The 16905-nt window shown below is 34.9% G+C and overlaps 2 protein-coding genes across 3 annotated transcripts; one reads left to right on the top strand and one right to left on the bottom strand.

Annotated features, from left to right (window-relative positions):
• Positions 1-359: 359 nt before the first annotated feature.
• On the bottom strand, positions 360-12366 carry LOC131939872 (very-long-chain (3R)-3-hydroxyacyl-CoA dehydratase 2-like). 2 transcript variants are annotated; one of them, XM_059298394.1, is made up of 7 exons: positions 12190-12364; positions 5373-5490; positions 4643-4750; positions 3326-3450; positions 3025-3064; positions 1789-1927; positions 360-1207 (listed from the first exon to the last, which is right to left on the bottom strand). In XM_059298394.1, the coding sequence occupies exons 1-7, from the start codon at positions 12294-12296 to the stop codon at positions 1122-1124; spliced, it is 723 nt and encodes a 240-aa protein (XP_059154377.1). In that variant the 5' UTR covers positions 12297-12364; the 3' UTR covers positions 360-1121. The 2 variants fall into 2 exon arrangements, with proteins under 2 accessions (XP_059154377.1, XP_059154378.1); XM_059298395.1 differs by lacking the exon at positions 360-1207 and adding an exon at positions 1460-1512 and having other exon boundaries at positions 12190-12366.
• An 82-nt stretch (positions 12367-12448) lies between these two features.
• On the top strand, positions 12449-16700 carry LOC131939873 (dynein light chain roadblock-type 2). Its single transcript, XM_059298396.1, has 4 exons — positions 12449-12468; positions 14063-14132; positions 14590-14760; positions 16520-16700. The coding sequence occupies exons 2-4, from the start codon at positions 14075-14077 to the stop codon at positions 16588-16590; spliced, it is 300 nt and encodes a 99-aa protein (XP_059154379.1). The 5' UTR covers positions 12449-12468; positions 14063-14074; the 3' UTR covers positions 16591-16700.
• The last annotated feature ends 205 nt before the right edge of the window (positions 16701-16905 follow it).

The raw sequence follows: 16905 nt of genomic DNA, 5'->3' as shown, positions 1-16905 counted from the left end.
TGTCTTGAGTTCAAATTTCGGCAGGACATCCATGAGTCCACCCTGCTTTGATGGGTACCTGCCTGATTTAGAGAAAGTAAAGGCAACTGGGCTCATTGACCTAGCTTATCCCTTAGTTCAAGTGCAGACATCAAAGAAACTTGTGAACTCTACTTCACCTGCCAGGTTCTGAAGTCACAGTTGTACTCAACTGCCTGTAAAGCAGATAACAGGTTGATACACAATACTAGACAGTATTGGAGGAAATCAGGTCCAGATTACATCCATATATAACTACTATAAGTAATATAACTAAAATTTATATCCAGCTCAAACATTTCCAACCCATACAAACACAAGTCTTTTATGGTTTAAAAAAATGCAGAACTATACATTTACTTTATTGAAGTATAAAAACTCTTTAAATGAAAAGCAAACCATTACCAAACATACAACATATATTAAGAAATTTCTAATTTCTTAGTTTTCTTCATAACAAAAATAAATTAAAATCTGTGACGTGATTTACAAACAATTTTGATTTGTTCAAAATTTTTAGCAAGCTAAACAAAATCACTTTTGATTTCAATGAACCAGCATGACAAAACACTTAAATAACAGCACAAGGAAATTAATCAGGTCAGCTTTACAATCATACCATCAGTGAAGACAACTTTAGATTCCAATCAACCTTATACTCAAAGCAATAAACTAATAAAACAAATCAACAGGTAAGGAACTGTCCTAACGAATAATATTGCCACTCTAAAATAAAAACTAAATATTTTATTTTTTTAACTCTAAAAATATATCAGTATAGAGTAATTTGTATATCAAGAAAGGACTTTAGCTAGTTTTACACATCCATACTATCAAAATACTTCTGCCTAAAAACTAAAGTTATATGGAAGCTGTTCTTTTGTGTTAGGTCAAGCCAATAGATAAGCATACATTGGTGATATTCTTACTTTGGCAGACAGTAAAGAAGAAGCAATATGATTCTAAGATATGCTCATGGAGCTTATATAATAATACTAATATAACTATGTTAAGTTATGCTGATGGTAGTTTAGAGTGTTAACACAACTAGGAATGATAGCAGCTATCTCGCAGGATGAACTGTTTCTGGGTAGAACAAGTCTTTACTCCACTTTCCTCTTTCTGTCCAGGGCACCACTCAAAACCTTTCTCCTCTGGCTAAACATGTGGAGGTACAGCTGGGGGAACACTGAAATCATGACAGGTGGTAGAATTAATTAATTAACATGTGGAGGTACAGCTGGGGGAACACTGAAATCATGACAGGTGGTAGAATTAATTAATTAACATGTGGAGGCACAGGGAACACTGAAATCATGACAGGTGGTAGAATTAATTAATTAACATGTGGAGGTACAGCTGGGGGAACACTGAAATCATGACAGGTGGTAGAATTAATTAATTAACATGTGGAGGTACAGCTGGGGGAACACTGAAATCATGACAGGTGGTAGAATTAATTAATTAACATGTGGAGGTACAGCTGGGGGAACACTGAAATCATGACAGGTGGTAGAATTCAGTATTAACATGTTTAAGTTAGATCCTTCCGTTAAATATCAACAGAACAACACAAGGTATTAAACAAGTAAATATGGGATGGCTAAATGCTCACTGCCAGCATACAGTTAAACTTACAGTGGATTATGGCTTCAAGTTAATGAAGATATGAGGCAGTAATGATTGAAGTTGATGATAGAGGGGACAACAAGGTAGTGATAAACCTCTAAAACTGGGACTTAGAGATGAAGTTGTATTGTAGAGACTCACCAGGCAGGTAAGAGACGACAATAAAACAGAGATAATAATAGTAGTTGAAGGCGATGTTCCACTTGTTGGGCAGATCAAAGCTGTAGAGCTTGGTGTCCCGGACACTTGGTAGAGCACTGAAGATGGTCATCAGCTCACCCTGGGGGTGACACAAGGTCATGTAAGGCATTGACTGGTCAGGTGACAACACAAAGTAGGTCATGTAAGGCATTGACTGGTCAGGTGACAACACAAAGTAGGTCATGTAAGGCATTGACTGGTCAGGTGACAACACAAAGTAGGTCATGTAAGGCATTGACTGGTCAGGTGACAATATAAAGTAGGTCATGTAAGGCCTAGTCTGGTCAGGTGACAATATAAAGTAGGTCATGTAAGGCATTGTCTGGTCAGGTGACAACACAAAGTAGGTCATGTAAAGCATCCTGGTCATGAGACATAACACAGAATTCAAAGTAGATCACCAAAGGTATTGTCTGATCAGGTGACACAGCAGTACACACTTCTTTTCTTCGTTCTTAATTATTAGTGTTGGAGGGGATCGAGATTTATCTGCCAGTGGGTTTGAACTTGAGACTTTGTTCCAATTTATCAACCATGAGCTTTTTGCCGACTCGACCACGCCTCCAACACAATTAAGCGTTACTTGTCAACTGGTTATGCGCCATTGAGGCCATTGACTCCGATTTCAGCCTGCTTTTCTTTTTGGATTTGCTTCCATAGCCTTTGTCCAACCAAGAACAAACTACAAGGCAGCAGTTGTTTTTAATTTTGGAGTTGTCTCTCCTAGAAGAGTGGCTGTCCCCAGCTAACGAGCCTCATCTGCCCGTGGGTTCGAACTCGAGACCACGCCAACTCCTCAGTACACACTAAATTGGAAGTTTTTGGTTTATCTTTTACCCTAAAAATTTTGGATATTCACTTAAGAGCTAAAACTTAAGCAAATATATTTTTATATATAGTTAGTATAATGGGGCAGTGTGGTTGGGAAGTAGTACACACCACTACTCACACAAAAGTCTTGAATTAAGTTAAGCCCATGTGAGAGGTTGAACCCACCCAGCGCTAGTAAGTACCTTAATCAGATAAAGTAATAGTGGCAGGCATCATGCCATGGTCTGAGAAACAGACCACAACTACTTCATCTGCCCCATCATGTATGAAAGGGTACTTAACTTAATTTACACAACGCAAATATAGATTATGAAAAATAATAAAAATAATTGGTCACCAACTTACTGTTACTCCAATAGGGTACAGGACAATAAAGAAAGTATACCTAGAAAATAAACAAGATAAAAATCTACTTAGATTTCTACATCAAATGATATCTCAACAATTACTTAAGTAAATAAAATTCTCAATTTGACATTAACTTAACTAGATGTTTAGAAATGTAAATAACTATAACTGCACAAAAAAAAAAAAAAAGAATTGTGTAAAGGAATAAGACCATACAAGAAACAATGTATAAATCTGATTCTCAAAAAAAAAAAACATCAAATTTTTACAGAGATTGGTAAGATTTGATTGAACTGACCTGCACCAAACGAGAAAATTGGGAACTGGTCCAGGTAAAAGGCTGAAGAAGTAGAAGGTGTAGCGGACAATCTCAGTGATGGTCCAAGCAAACAACCACAGACTCATCTGGAACCCATGCTGGGCCTGCAACACATAATGCTAGTGGGAATTTGTTACGGTATATGTGTCTAAACATAGATGATGAGAGTAACAGTTGATGGAGGATGTTTTAGGGCCTAAATACATAATGGTAGTGGGAATTGGTTACGGTGTATGGTATATGTGTCTAAACATAGATGATGAGAGTAACAGTTGATGGAGGATGTTTTAGGGCCTAAATACATAATGGTAGTGGGAATTGGTTACGGTGTATGGTATATGTGTCTAAACATAGATGATGAGAGTAACAGTTGATGAAGGATGTTTTAGGGCCTAAATACATAATGGTAGTGGGAATTGGGGATGTTTTAGGGCCTAAATACATAATGGTAGTGGGAATTGGTTACGGTGTATGGTATATGTGTCTAAACATAGATGATGAGAGTAACAGTTGATGAAGGATGTTTTAGGGCCTAAAATACATAATGCTAGTGGGAATTTGTTACGGTGTATGGTGGATGGTATATGTGTCTAAACATAGATGATGAGGGTAACAGTTGATGAAGGATGTTTTAGGGTCATGCTAGGCCTAAAATACATAATGGTAGTGGGAATTTGTTACCGTGTATGGTGGATGGTATATGTGTCTAAACATAGATGATGAGAGTAACAGTTGATGAAGGATGTTTTAGGGTATTGCTGGGCCTGCAATACATAATGGTAGTTCGGTTTTTTATGTTGTGGATTCAATTGTATATGTTTGATGGTATGGTACAAGACCAAACTAAATGTAGATAATGACAATGACATAGACAGCTGATTAAGGATGTTTTAGGGTTAGATAATAGTAATGTATAACAGAAAGAAAAGGTTGGCAAGTATTAGCTATTTGTATTTGTTTGTTGTTATGTAAATTTGTTTTTGTTTGTTATGGAATATGTAAATTATTGTAAATTTGTTTTGTTTGTTATGGAATATGTAAATTTATTTTTGTTTGTTATGGAATATGTAAATTTGTTTGTTTGTTATGGAATATGTAAATTTTTGTTTTGTTTGTTAAGGAATATGTACAGATGAGTATGATCTGGTGAGAGCAGAATGTTCTAGTAGACAGGAAAAGGAGACAGTCAGTAGGATGGAATTAGTTAGGAGGCAATGTTTTTTAGTTCTGATGGTAGCCTAGAGAGATAGAAATGACCATGTATATTGGTCAACAAGTGGACGAGACCAGACTTACGGCAGGAACACTCCAGACAATGCCCCAGACCAGGAAGACGCGAGAATAAACTTGAAAAGCTGTTAGAACCCAGTTGGACCTGACCATCCCTGTCATGGCATGGACAATCTGTTTCAATACAACAATAAATCACTTTCAATACATTCTCTGTCATGGCATGGACAATCTGTTTCAATACAATAAATCAATAACTTTCAATACATTCTCTGTCATGGCATGGACAATCTGTTTCAATATAACAATAGATAACTTTCAATACATTCTCTGTCATGGCATGGACAATCTGTTTCAATATAACAATAGATAACTTTCAATACATTCTCTGTCATGGCATGGACAATCTGTTTCAATATAACAATAGATAACTTTCAATACATTCTCTGTCATGGCATGGACAATCTGTTTCAATATAACAATAGATAACTTTCAATACATTCTCTGTCATGGCATGGACAATCTGTTTCAATATAACAATAGATAACTTTCAATACATTCTCTGTCATGGCATGGACAATCTGTTTCAATACAACAATAAATAACTTTCAACACATTCTCTGTCATGGCATGGACAATCTGTTACAATACAACAATAAATAACTTTCAATACATTCTCTGTCACTGCATTAGGAAACAATTTCAGTCAAAGCAAAACAACTCAAATCTACACTTATCTTTAAAAATACAATTAACATACAACAAGAGCAAATTTAATTCTTTGTGTGTCACCTACCTCTAAAATAGCAGCAGTCTGACATATCTGAAGAATACTTACAACTTCATAATAAAGAAGACCAAAGCTTTTATTTGAGAAAATATGGTTAACCATAATCACCATAATAGCCAGCCATCTAAAAACAAGGAAAGAAATCTCAATTAAAATCTTAGTTTCTATTAAAAAAATGTACTAGATATTATAAGACTTTTTAAAGCTCTTATTAATACTATATTACTTTATCCCTGGCTTGTTAAATAACTGAACAATAAATTAAAAATAATAGTTTAAATACATTTGTTTGGTTCAAGTTAGTAAAAGTAGTAGTTTTAATTTTTTATGTGCTTCACATTTTTAAAATCAGTTATGAACTGTTAACTTTGTAACTGTTAACCCAGATAAGTTATTTTTCTAAGTAATATTCTGAAATTTTCTGTAAAATTTAAAATATTACATTTTTTTAAAAGCAACACAAAAGAAATGTTTGGCAACTGTGAAATGAAGAGATGATTTATATGGCAAGTGTCAAGCTAGCATGCAGCATAGGCATTGGGTTTAAGTTGAACAGGTCAGTGTCTACATTTAGTTGATGAAGCCTCAACACTAAGGACAGTTTAACCACATAACATTCAACAACATCTCCCACATTTATTATTTTTGGTAATGATATTCTTGCAACAATCTTACCATTTATCATGTACAGTGAGGCTTATGAGCATTACTTATCATGCTAATCATTATGTTGATGAAGCATCAACTTGTATAATTTTTGCTTTTTTAAAAAGCTGTGTGCTTTATTTGTATTCAGTACTAGCTGATGTGCCGTGCCCAGCATAGATTAGGGAAGTTTTTTTTTTAAACATTTGGTTAATAATACTGAACTCATTATCCTGTGTTTGCATATAGATTAACCTTTAGTTTAGAAATGAATCATGGTACATCAACCATTTTTAAAAATGTTCTCATTGTGTTTCTTTCCCCATTCTTAAAACATTCTTAAATTCCACAAAAAGACAATAATCAATGAGCTATACTGGCTCTTTCTTATTTAACACCCTCAACATTGTATTACAATTCTCTGTGTCAATCCACGTAAATAACTAGATAAAAAGGAAGAAAAAAAAATAACCAAAACAAATTTTTGCTGTAAAGTTATGCATAAAGTGCAACAGATTTATGTTGAAAGTCAAATTTTCACCATGCCAATTTTCTCATTCAACAGCTTAAAAAATGATTCAATACTAGTTACAGAAGCTAGTAGCTAATTTCAGAGACAGCTATGGTTAAAGTTGGGAGTCAAGATGATCATCAGCAAGCTTTTAAGATCTAATATATTGCATGATAATAGTCTATGGTGTATGTGGGGTTAAGATTTTATTTTAGCATTCAAAATTGCACATGATTCTGGTGTCTTCCTGTAGTTTTAGAACTCAAAGGGAGCTAACACAAGCAACAAAGTATCTAATTCTAAAGACAAAATGCTCAATTAATCCTACACTACATCTACTAGTGTAGAATGAACATAAGAAAAATAACAACATTATTGTTTCTTTGAGGATGGAGGATCCAAAACTAACATTTTAAAAAAAATTGCCTTAAGTTTAAGTGAAAAAATTAACTTTTTAAATTAGTTATTGGGTAACAAAAATTAAACATCTGGTGATGTTTGTTCATTTGCGCAAGGTTTAATCCAACCTAGTTTGACTTTTGTAATGCTTTGTCTCAAATTTTTGCCCTGTTTTTTAGTTTCTTGAAAGCAGAGTATAGAGGAAGTATTGAAATCGAGCGAAAAAAAAAAAAAATCACATGTAATTTTGACTGCTTAAGTTTTACACCTCGGTACTAAATCATATATGTAGTATAGGGGACTTATTTTAATCTGACAAAAATTCTAATTCTGGATTTATCAAAATCTTGGCATTCTATGCGTCATAGAGTCTGAAAAACTGGACTTTGAAATTTTGTTTGTATGCCTGTGTGTGTGTCTGTCTGGGAACATGTTAACTTGTATACCCTCCCAGCTAGGATGACAAAGTTCATATACAAGTATTTTATCAACTTTTCAAATGATTTCCAGTAACCAGAAGTGGTGCTTATTCTACTTACTAGATAAATGGCCCGTTGAGGAAGGGTACAACGGGCGCTAGGCTGATAGTGCTGTCTCTTTTCTCTAAACTAAAACCATCCCACCCCCCCCCACACACCCCCACCCCCCCCCCCCACCCCACACACACCACCCCCACCCCCCACCCCCACCTCCACCCCCCACACACCACCCACCCCCACCCCCACCCCCCACACACCTCCCCCCACCCACCCCCACCCACCCACCCCCACCCCCCAAAAAAACATGTCTACCGTCCCATTCAACGAAATATAATTATATACTTTTTCCAGTGTCCGCCCCCTTCCCGAAAATTCTACCCCCGCCCCCGAAAACCTCAAGTACCCCCTGCCCCTCTCCGGGGAGGAAAAAGTCTGAAAGAAACACTGGTGTCGCGCTTAGCCACTACGCGAAGAATTGCATTAAAGAAATTGCGAGAAAACCACTTTTTAGATTAGACACATTAATTAGGTGGTAATTTTATTATAGAGTATCGATGAGGAAACCACCCCACCCCACCCCCCCACACACACCTCCACACACCACCCACCCCCACACACACCCCCCCACCCGCCACCCCCCCCACACCACCCCCCACCCCCCCCCACACACCACCCCCCACCCCCACCACCCCCCCCCGCACTCCCAAAAAAATCATGTCTACCGTCCCATTCAACGAAATATAATTATATACTTTTTCCAGTGTCCGCCCCCTCCCAGAAAATTCTACCCCCGCCCCCGAAAATTTCAAGTACCCCCACCCCTCTCCGGGGAGGAAAAAGTCTGAAAGAAACACTGAAACCAACCCACCCCCCACACACCACCCCCCACCACCCCCCCACACACCACCCCCCACCCCCCCCACACACACCACCCCCACCCCCCCCCCCACCCCCACACCACCACCCCCCCCCCCCCCACCACCCCCACCCCCAAAAAAAACATGTCTACCGTCCCATTCAACGAAATATAATTATATACTTTTTCCAGTGTCCGCCCCCTCCCAGAAAATTCTACCCCCCGCCCCCGAAAATTTCAAGTACCCCCACCCCTCTCCGGGGAGGAAAAAGTCTGAAAGAAACACTGAAACCAACCCACCCCCCCACACACCACCCCCCCACCCCCACACCCCCCCCCCCCCCCACACACACCCCCCCCCCCCCAAAAAAAACAAACATGTCTACCGTCCCATTGCAAGAAAACCACTTTTTAGATTAGACACATTAATTAGGCGGTAATTTTATTATAGAGTATCGATGAAGAAATTTCTTTTGAGTTGGGGAGGGGGGGGGGGGCTCAGACGTTCTTACGCGGGGGGTGGGGCTTCGCCCCTACCCGAAGAATTGTATGCAAGAAACTCTTCACGCAAACCATTTAGATTAGACAACATTTCCTTTTTTTCAATGTTTACGCGATAATCAATGACGTCATATTACTGTGTGCACTCTCTGGTTTGAGATTATGTTCTACTCTACGCTAAATGTGTCGACGTCATATTTCGTTTTTCGAATTACTGTGCATGTTTTTATTTTGCTTGTGTTTTCTCTAGAGCGTTCTTGTCAGACAGAGCGTTCTTGACAGACAGCGAAACTATTATTATAGATGGTTTTTCAAAAGCCTGTAAGTTAAGTAGTATATATATAGAAGACCTAATTCCCTATTTTATGACAAATTTGGAGTAATTTCCTGTGACCGTTAGTACTTTAGGGGTCATACATTTATGACGTCCACAAAAATTTGGGATTTTAGACCCCCCCCCCCCCATCCACATGCATCCATTTTTGACGAACCCCCCCACCCAATTTGGACGTCCACAAAAATTTTGTAGACCTATCAAATACATGCTGCAAAATTACTAATTCATTTACATTATATAATTGTAACATGGTTGTTTTAAGATCTACTTCATCTTAGGCTTTAACACAAAATAATGATGTAGGCCTACTATGATTTAGTAACAATTGTTTGAAATGTTTAAAAATAAACTTGAAATGACCTGAATTGTTTTAGAAAATTGCCGCGGTCACTGCCCCATCCCCTCTGCGTGTGGACGTTATAAATACATAACCCCTTATCATATTTTTGATTTCTCAGAAAACGCATATGAATTTATTTTCAACTTGATTCCTATGTCTTTCTTTATAAAGTACTAATGTTCTGCACTATCATACACAGATTATTAGCTGTTCATTTGGTGCGAAATTCTTTTTTCTATGAGATTCTATTAAAAAAATTTAAGTTTTTGAAAATTGCTTTTTAAAAAATGTCTACATCCCGACTGCACTTGCGTTACCATCCCCATTAGTGTTATTCAAGGAAGTTTAGGGGAGATAACTCCTGCTTTATTTTCTGTAGTTTGAATATGACCCCAGATTAATTCTAACATGAGATAAGTGCTAAGACAATAAAATTGGTACTTCTCTGCTTAGACAGGACGGTACCTGTCTGCAAACTTGTAAATCACATTACAACACTGTTGTTAACATTTCAAGGGTTTTCCTTAAACATAAAAATATTAAGCTGCAGATTTTTTTTTCAATCTTGCAATAGTTGCAACAGTATTTCCTCTTGATCTACCTACTTACATTTTACACGTTGCAACTTACTAGACAACCAATTTCTTTTATTCACAACAAGGATCATTCTGCATTTTAAATTGCATAAAGTCTGCAAAACTTTTCTTCCAAAATATACAAATAATTAAAATTTATTGTTAACATGGTTTTGCATGTTCTATTTTAGTAGTAGCAGATCTATAAGTATGACTCATTTAGTCTCTACCATCATACATCTCCAACTGTGTTCAAATTATGATATTGGCAAGGTTCCTAATGAATTGTAATGATCCAGGTGTGGTCTTCTTCACCTTTTCCACTCAAAGTGAAGCACTGGCCATTTACAATATACTTTCCTGCTTTTCTGCCCTTTGATATTTTTCCATTTCTTTCCAATTCAATTTAATTTTCATGACTTGTGATTTGTGCTTGGCTTTGTCACATTTGTGGATTCCACAGTGAGTGAAATATTCTTTATCTATATATATAATTCTCTTCTGGGAGACGTTAGAAAACAAGCTGCAAGTGCACCCCTGCAGTCCCCTCTCTTCCTCTCTATCGCTACCACCCCCACCCCCTCACATGGTTAGGTGAGCTGTGGTTCACGCTAAATGTTTACAAAACAATCGTATATCCGGGTTTGGTGACGGCTTTTAGGGGCAGATAATTTAGTTTGAAACGATTTTAAACTTAGAGGAGGTAACTAAGAGGAGACTGCTTTCACTGGGGGGGGGGGGGGGGGGGGGGGGGGGGGTTAGTGTTTGAAAGCAAATATTTTCAGTGGCAACATTGGTACTGTCGAATTCACAAATTATGAATTACTGAAAAGTAGAAAAAACAACAACTAAATAGCGGTGTATGATAGAGCAAATTACATTGTCCGAACACTACATGGGACCGAACACTTCGTCGGTTTTTGGCTCATAGAAACTTTAATTAGCATGTCTCATGCGAAACAACGGCGCCTGCACGTAAACTGTTCATTTATGAACACTTCCGTGTCAAGTACTTCCGTTTCCTCTCTCAAGAATTATTTTTAGAAAATTTTTAACGTTGCATGGTACGCACATTTCTATTTTTACACCAGCCGGATGAAGTGACCTAGGGTTGGACTTAGGGGCAAAACTTGAACCAATCAACGCTTAGCTAAAAGGTTACACTATAAATAGCTTCTATATATGTATGGAACATCTTAAATGTCAAGGTTAATGGGTTATTTTGTGCTTGAACAATAAAAAAGGGGTGTTCGCTAACTTTTTTGACCTTACATGGGACCGGACAGCAACACAAAAATATTATTAAATAAGAATTTAGAGCATAAAAGGGGCTGGTTATTGAAGGGAAAGGGTCAAAATAAGGTCAAGAATGCAGTGGAATGCGAAAGAGGAGGGGGAATCATGTGACCTGGCTGGCTTAGCAGCGTACTGCGCGAGCCGCAATGGCTGAATGGGATGAACTTTGGGAGTGTGGGAAAAAGGTTTTATACTATTAAAATTACCTCACAAACAATCAATAACACAATATAAATGCATATAATATATGTTTTTATTCATTAAATTGACTTTAAATTATTCTAAATGAACAAAAAGTGCTTTGTCCGATGACGGGTAAAGGTGTCCGAACACATTTGAAATTGTATTACATGTGTCCGAACACATGTTAAGACCCCCCAGTCACTATAACAAGAATAGCTAAAGTTCTATGCGTATGAATACAAAATGACACACACATTATTAAAGTAGAATGATTGCGGATAGATATGATACTTTTTTTTCCTTCCTATGTTAAGCGGTTACTGAATGAGACCGCATGGAAGTTTTAAGTTGCGTTTTTTTCGCGGTGTGTGTCCGGACAGTGTAATTTGCTCTACACCCTACACCGCGGGTAGGCTAGTATAATTTTAAAATTTATTTTGAATTGATTCTAGAAAACCTGGAATCTAGATCTATTTGGGTGTATTTAGAAATATCTAGATTATAATATGCTCTAGATCTAGAAGCCTATTTTAATTAAATTATCAATCTCAGACATTCTCAGACATTTTTTCGCTGGAACTGAACTAACCCTCGAATGATAATGCCAATGATGTCAAGAATTACCGGCGTCCGTAGATACAAAAATGAGTAAACAACAGAGTGAGGATTTTAAAAAATTAAAAATAATTTAAAGTATTTACCCTAGCATCTGAATAACATTATAAGCAACTAAATATGCTGTAACACATGTATTGTTAGGTCTTGAGTCTCTTGTTCGGGGTGGACTCGAAGATGTTTCTGGCGACATGATTATTTTAATTTTTTAACTAGCCTAGGACTCTAGTTCTGCCTAGTCTTCCCAACAATATAAGGTGCTTTAAAAACTAAGATCGGGTTCAAAATCCAACATCGTGCGATGCTAGATCAAGATCTAGATCTATATCTTTTACCATTGTTGGAATAAATAATTTTTAAAAAATGTGGGTCCACACTTTTCTCATTTTATTATAAAACAATACTTCTTAATTTACTGAGGGCCACATTTTTTAAAAGTCCTATAAAGAAAGTCATTATTATTGTAGGCCAAGACAAAAATAAGAAAATATGATTAAATGAACGATTTTTTAAAAATGTTATCATCGATTTAATGCTATTTAATTTGATTTTTAATGATTATAAGCTAATTAAATTTTGTATTAATAAAAATTTACAATTTAAGTATTATGAATTATAATTATAATTTTTTTTTTTTCGTTACAAATTTTATTCTACAAATATCTGCCTGCATTAAAAACTTAACTCGGCTCCCTTCGCAACGTGAAAACAAATTCGGTGAAAATAACCTAGCAGTTAGACCTCCTAATCTAATACTAGATCTAGTTCTAGTCTAAGAAACAAATTAAAAAAATGGTATGTTTGGACGGTGATCGTTATGTAATTTTAATTTAAGTTTAAATTACTTCATGATTTGACTACGGATCAATATGATAATTGATAATATTAATATTATGATGTTTTATAATTATTATTTAAAAAAAAACAACTCAGTTAAACAATAGATCTAAAAACTTATTAAAAACAAGCCCTTTTATTGGCTTTTAACTTTTAAACTTAAGATTTAAACACTTAAAGTATTAGGCCTAATACTTAAAAAAGGGATATTGTTACTACTTTTGTTTTAGTAAAAAACCCATGTTTTACAGTAACTAATGTTAAGAAAACTCAACAAACATTACCAAATAATTTCCGACTCTTTACTGAGGGATTACCCAAAAGTGTTTTATATTAGTATTATCAGTAATTTCAATAAATTTATGCAAGTACATGCCAGCATGTCTTTTATTTCATTGCTAAGTTATTTGGAGACAAGAAAGAAACAAAAGTGGCTCTTGTTTTTTTAACCAAAACTTTTAATGATGTTTAACTGTGTACAATAAAGATGCAATCAAATTTTAAAAATCTCATGTGGTGGTTTAGGTTTGAGGCCTTATGATATAAACCAATAATACTGAGGTTCGGGTGTTGTTTGACCTAATTTTTAAGCTGTAATAATAGCTGCCAGAAAAGATCAATCCATGTTCACTTACAAAGTTGAACAGAAATTTCAAAACCATATTATGTAATTGATTTTATCAAGAAAATTCTACAATACTGATTAAATTATAACAATATGGTATATTCGTTCAATATGCAAAGTACAATTAGCAGAAGATAATGTGAGAACTAACATACAGTTTTATATTAAACTATTTATTTTTTATTCTATAACTTTGGTTGGAAATAGAAAATTAAATACACCGCAGTAATAAAATAAAAAAAGATTCCTGACACTGAAGAAAAATTTACAAAAATAACTTAGAGACAACAGTAGACTAATCCTGCCCATATTGTCTGCAATGCACTGTTTGGATGGGAAGAACTCTAGCAGGAAATTAAGTTACATCAACACTCTTTTAAAGTTAGCTAACCCACCTTATCAGTTATAGCATCATAGCCATTTAATAACAAGCATAAATTTTTTTCAAAAAGCATCATGTGTCTTTTAAAATGTTTTTTTTTTTTACCTCTACTTAGGCTTTAGAAATTATGCGCAGAATAAGTGCCCACATAGGAGTTACAAACTTTATGGTGATAAACAAAGATGGTGAGTAGTAAAAGTATAATCATTTGATTTCTAGACTTAATACACAATTCTTTAACCAAGGGAAAACAAGAACAGTTTTCATCACACAAAAAATCTCATGGTTAAATAAAGAACTTTACTTAGATTTTAGCTACTTTCATGCCTATGTCTAGGATTATGTTTACAATTAAGTTCAGGGAATACAACTGAGGCATTCACCATAAAGGCTATGGCTTGGTATAGTTAATATCTTTATTCATTCTTATATCAAGTTTGAGTTGTTTTACCTCTACTTTATTCTAAACAAAAGCACTGAATTAAAAAAAAAAATACCTATTTGAAATCTATTCACTCTGCAGCACATTTTTATTACATGTACATAATATGTTTTTTAAAACTGGCTAAATACTGAATGGAGAGTGTTGTTTATTATATCTTGTTTCATACAGCTCTATTATACCTCATGTAATCAATACAGGTTTACCTCTGTACTGTTCTAGTGAGTTGAGCAAAAGTAAGGAATCTCAAATCAAACACATTTACGAACTGGTCATCGCAGCACGTAGGATGATCCGTGATGTAGACCCAACAGACGATCTTATGTTCTTACGTACTGGAACTGGCCAGTCTGAGCTGCTTATTTCCCCTGGTCAGTATGTAATAATAGTTTAATTAATTGAAATTTATAATCAACTACGACTTTCTTTTTCTTTCAAAGTTTTTAAATTGTTTGATATGTGTCTTAAAACACTGGAAATACTGAATACGTGAACTCTGTGGTAAAAAACCATAGCTTAAACAATTATAGTTAATTTTTCTCTGTTCATTAACTACTTCATTCTAAAGCCAGTTGTTCATAAGCAAAGCTTCCCATTTGTGGGTTTAAATAAGCATTTAAAGCTCAGTTCAGCTTTTTGCTCTCAGCAGATTAGATCTTATCATTTTCCTGGTCTAAATTTAAACAATCATCAAACATTTACCATTAATCTGAGCCTCCACCATAAATATATTTTAAAGTTCATGCGCAATTCTTTATCTCAAATATCTTCTCAGTCAGTGAATTTATATTGTTTAAAAAAAAGAGTTTAAAATTAACTCTGATGATCTATCACTGTGACTAAAATTCTGGTGATCTATCACTGTGACTAAAATTCTGGTGATCTATCACTGTGACTAAAATTCTGGTGATCTATCACTGTGACTAAAATTCTGGTATGTATCACTGTGACTAAAATTCTGGTATGTATCACTGTGACTAAAATTCTGGTGATCTATCACTGTGACTAAAATTCTGGTGATCTATCACTGTGACTAAAATTCTGGTGATCTATCACTGTGACTAAAATTCTGGTGATCTATCACTGTGACTAAAATTCTGGTGATCTATCACTGTGTCTAAAATTCTTGTGATCTATCACTGTGACTAAAATTCTGGTGATCTATCACTGTGACTAAAATTCTGGTTATCTATCACTGTGAATCAGATTCTGGTGATCTATCACTGTGACTAAAATTCTGGTGATCTATCACTGTGACTAAAATTCTGGTGATCTATCACTGTGACTAAAATTCTGGTGATCTATCACTGTGACTAAAATTCTGGTGATCTATCACTGTGACTAAAATTCTGGTATGTATCACTGTGACTAAAATTCTGGTATGTATCACTGTGACTAAAATTCTGGTGATCTATCACTGTGACTAAAATTCTGGTGATCTAACACTGTGACTAAAATTCTGGTGATCTATCAATGTGACTAAAATTCTGGTATCTATCACTGTGACTAAAATTCTGGTGATCTATCACTGTGATTAAAATTCTGGTGATCTATCACTGTGACTAAAATTCTTTATGCTATCACACTGACATGTGATGCATGTAAACTTGACCTGCACTTGAGGTATGCTTAGATTAAGTGGGTAGAAACAGATTTACATAAAATACTTTTGTAACAACCATAAATTAGTTTCAAACTGAAATTAGGTCAGTTTTAATAGAATAATGGATTTTTTTATATACACCAGATTAGTCCAGCATTTAAAATAATTTATTTTGATAAGCATATGGTGACAAAAATAAAGCTATAAAAATACTCTAAATTTTTAATTGGATTGTATTCAACATGTCAACTTAACAGTAATTAAACATTCATGATATAATTTAACTTTCACATAATCAGAACATTAGAATTTTAAATATTTAAATTCACAATATGCTCTTATTATAAGCAGAAGATTAGTATTTTAAAACATTCATGATTTTTATCACATCATTTTTCACAAAATATACTTAATATAGTTCAAGAATTAATCATTTTAACTAGATTGTCTTTCAAATGATGATTTTTACATCTTCATACAATTACAAGGTGAAATATTTTATGTATATTTTATTTGTCTTTGGACAGACAAGGACTTCACAGTTGTTGTGGTGCAGAATGTCAACCCGAGTAAGAACAGCTCTAATGAATCTTTATGAAGACAAGCTGGTGTATTGATTTGAGAAAATAATCACAAATTTCTATTGCGCCTTAACTAGAAGAGAATAGAAATTACTTGTCATTGTTGTATTATAATGTAAATAAATTTTTTTTAAAGTTGTATAGAATGTTTTATATAGTCCTTATTATGGAAAAAATTGAAAGTCAAAATGAATATTTTTCTCACTTTCAAAAAAATAATAATTGCAAATTGCACAAAAATAATTAAGTTGATTAAAAAATTATGAAAACATGAAACTGTTGCAGTAGTTAATAATACCCTTCATGAAGAATCATATTTTTTAAGCACTAAA

This window comes from Physella acuta, unplaced genomic scaffold (genome assembly GCF_028476545.2).
Source record: "Physella acuta isolate Inbredline_101_S28 unplaced genomic scaffold, ASM2847654v3 ptg000298l, whole genome shotgun sequence".
Classification (NCBI taxonomy): Eukaryota; Metazoa; Mollusca; class Gastropoda; family Physidae; genus Physella; species Physella acuta.
Note: the sequence above shows the minus strand (reverse complement) of the source record. Positions and strands in the feature narration are given on the sequence as shown.

Coding starts and splice junctions, on each gene's coding strand:
- LOC131939873 (XM_059298396.1), top strand. CDS start 14,075: ATGCGCAGAATAAGTGCCCACATAGGAGTTACAAACTTTATGGTGATA. Junction 14,133..14,589: donor TATGGTGATAAACAAAGATG/GTGAGTAGTAAA, acceptor TAATCAATACAG/GTTTACCTCTGTACTGTTCT. Junction 14,761..16,519: donor TGAGCTGCTTATTTCCCCTG/GTCAGTATGTAA, acceptor GTCTTTGGACAG/ACAAGGACTTCACAGTTGTT.
- LOC131939872 (XM_059298394.1), bottom strand. CDS start 12,296: ATGTCGCCAGAAACATCTTCGAGTCCACCCCGAACAAGAGACTCAAGA. Junction 4,751..5,372: donor AGACTGCTGCTATTTTAGAG/GTAGGTGACACA, acceptor GTATTGAAACAG/ATTGTCCATGCCATGACAGG. Junction 3,451..4,642: donor TTGTCTGGAGTGTTCCTGCC/GTAAGTCTGGTC, acceptor TATGTGTTGCAG/GCCCAGCATGGGTTCCAGAT.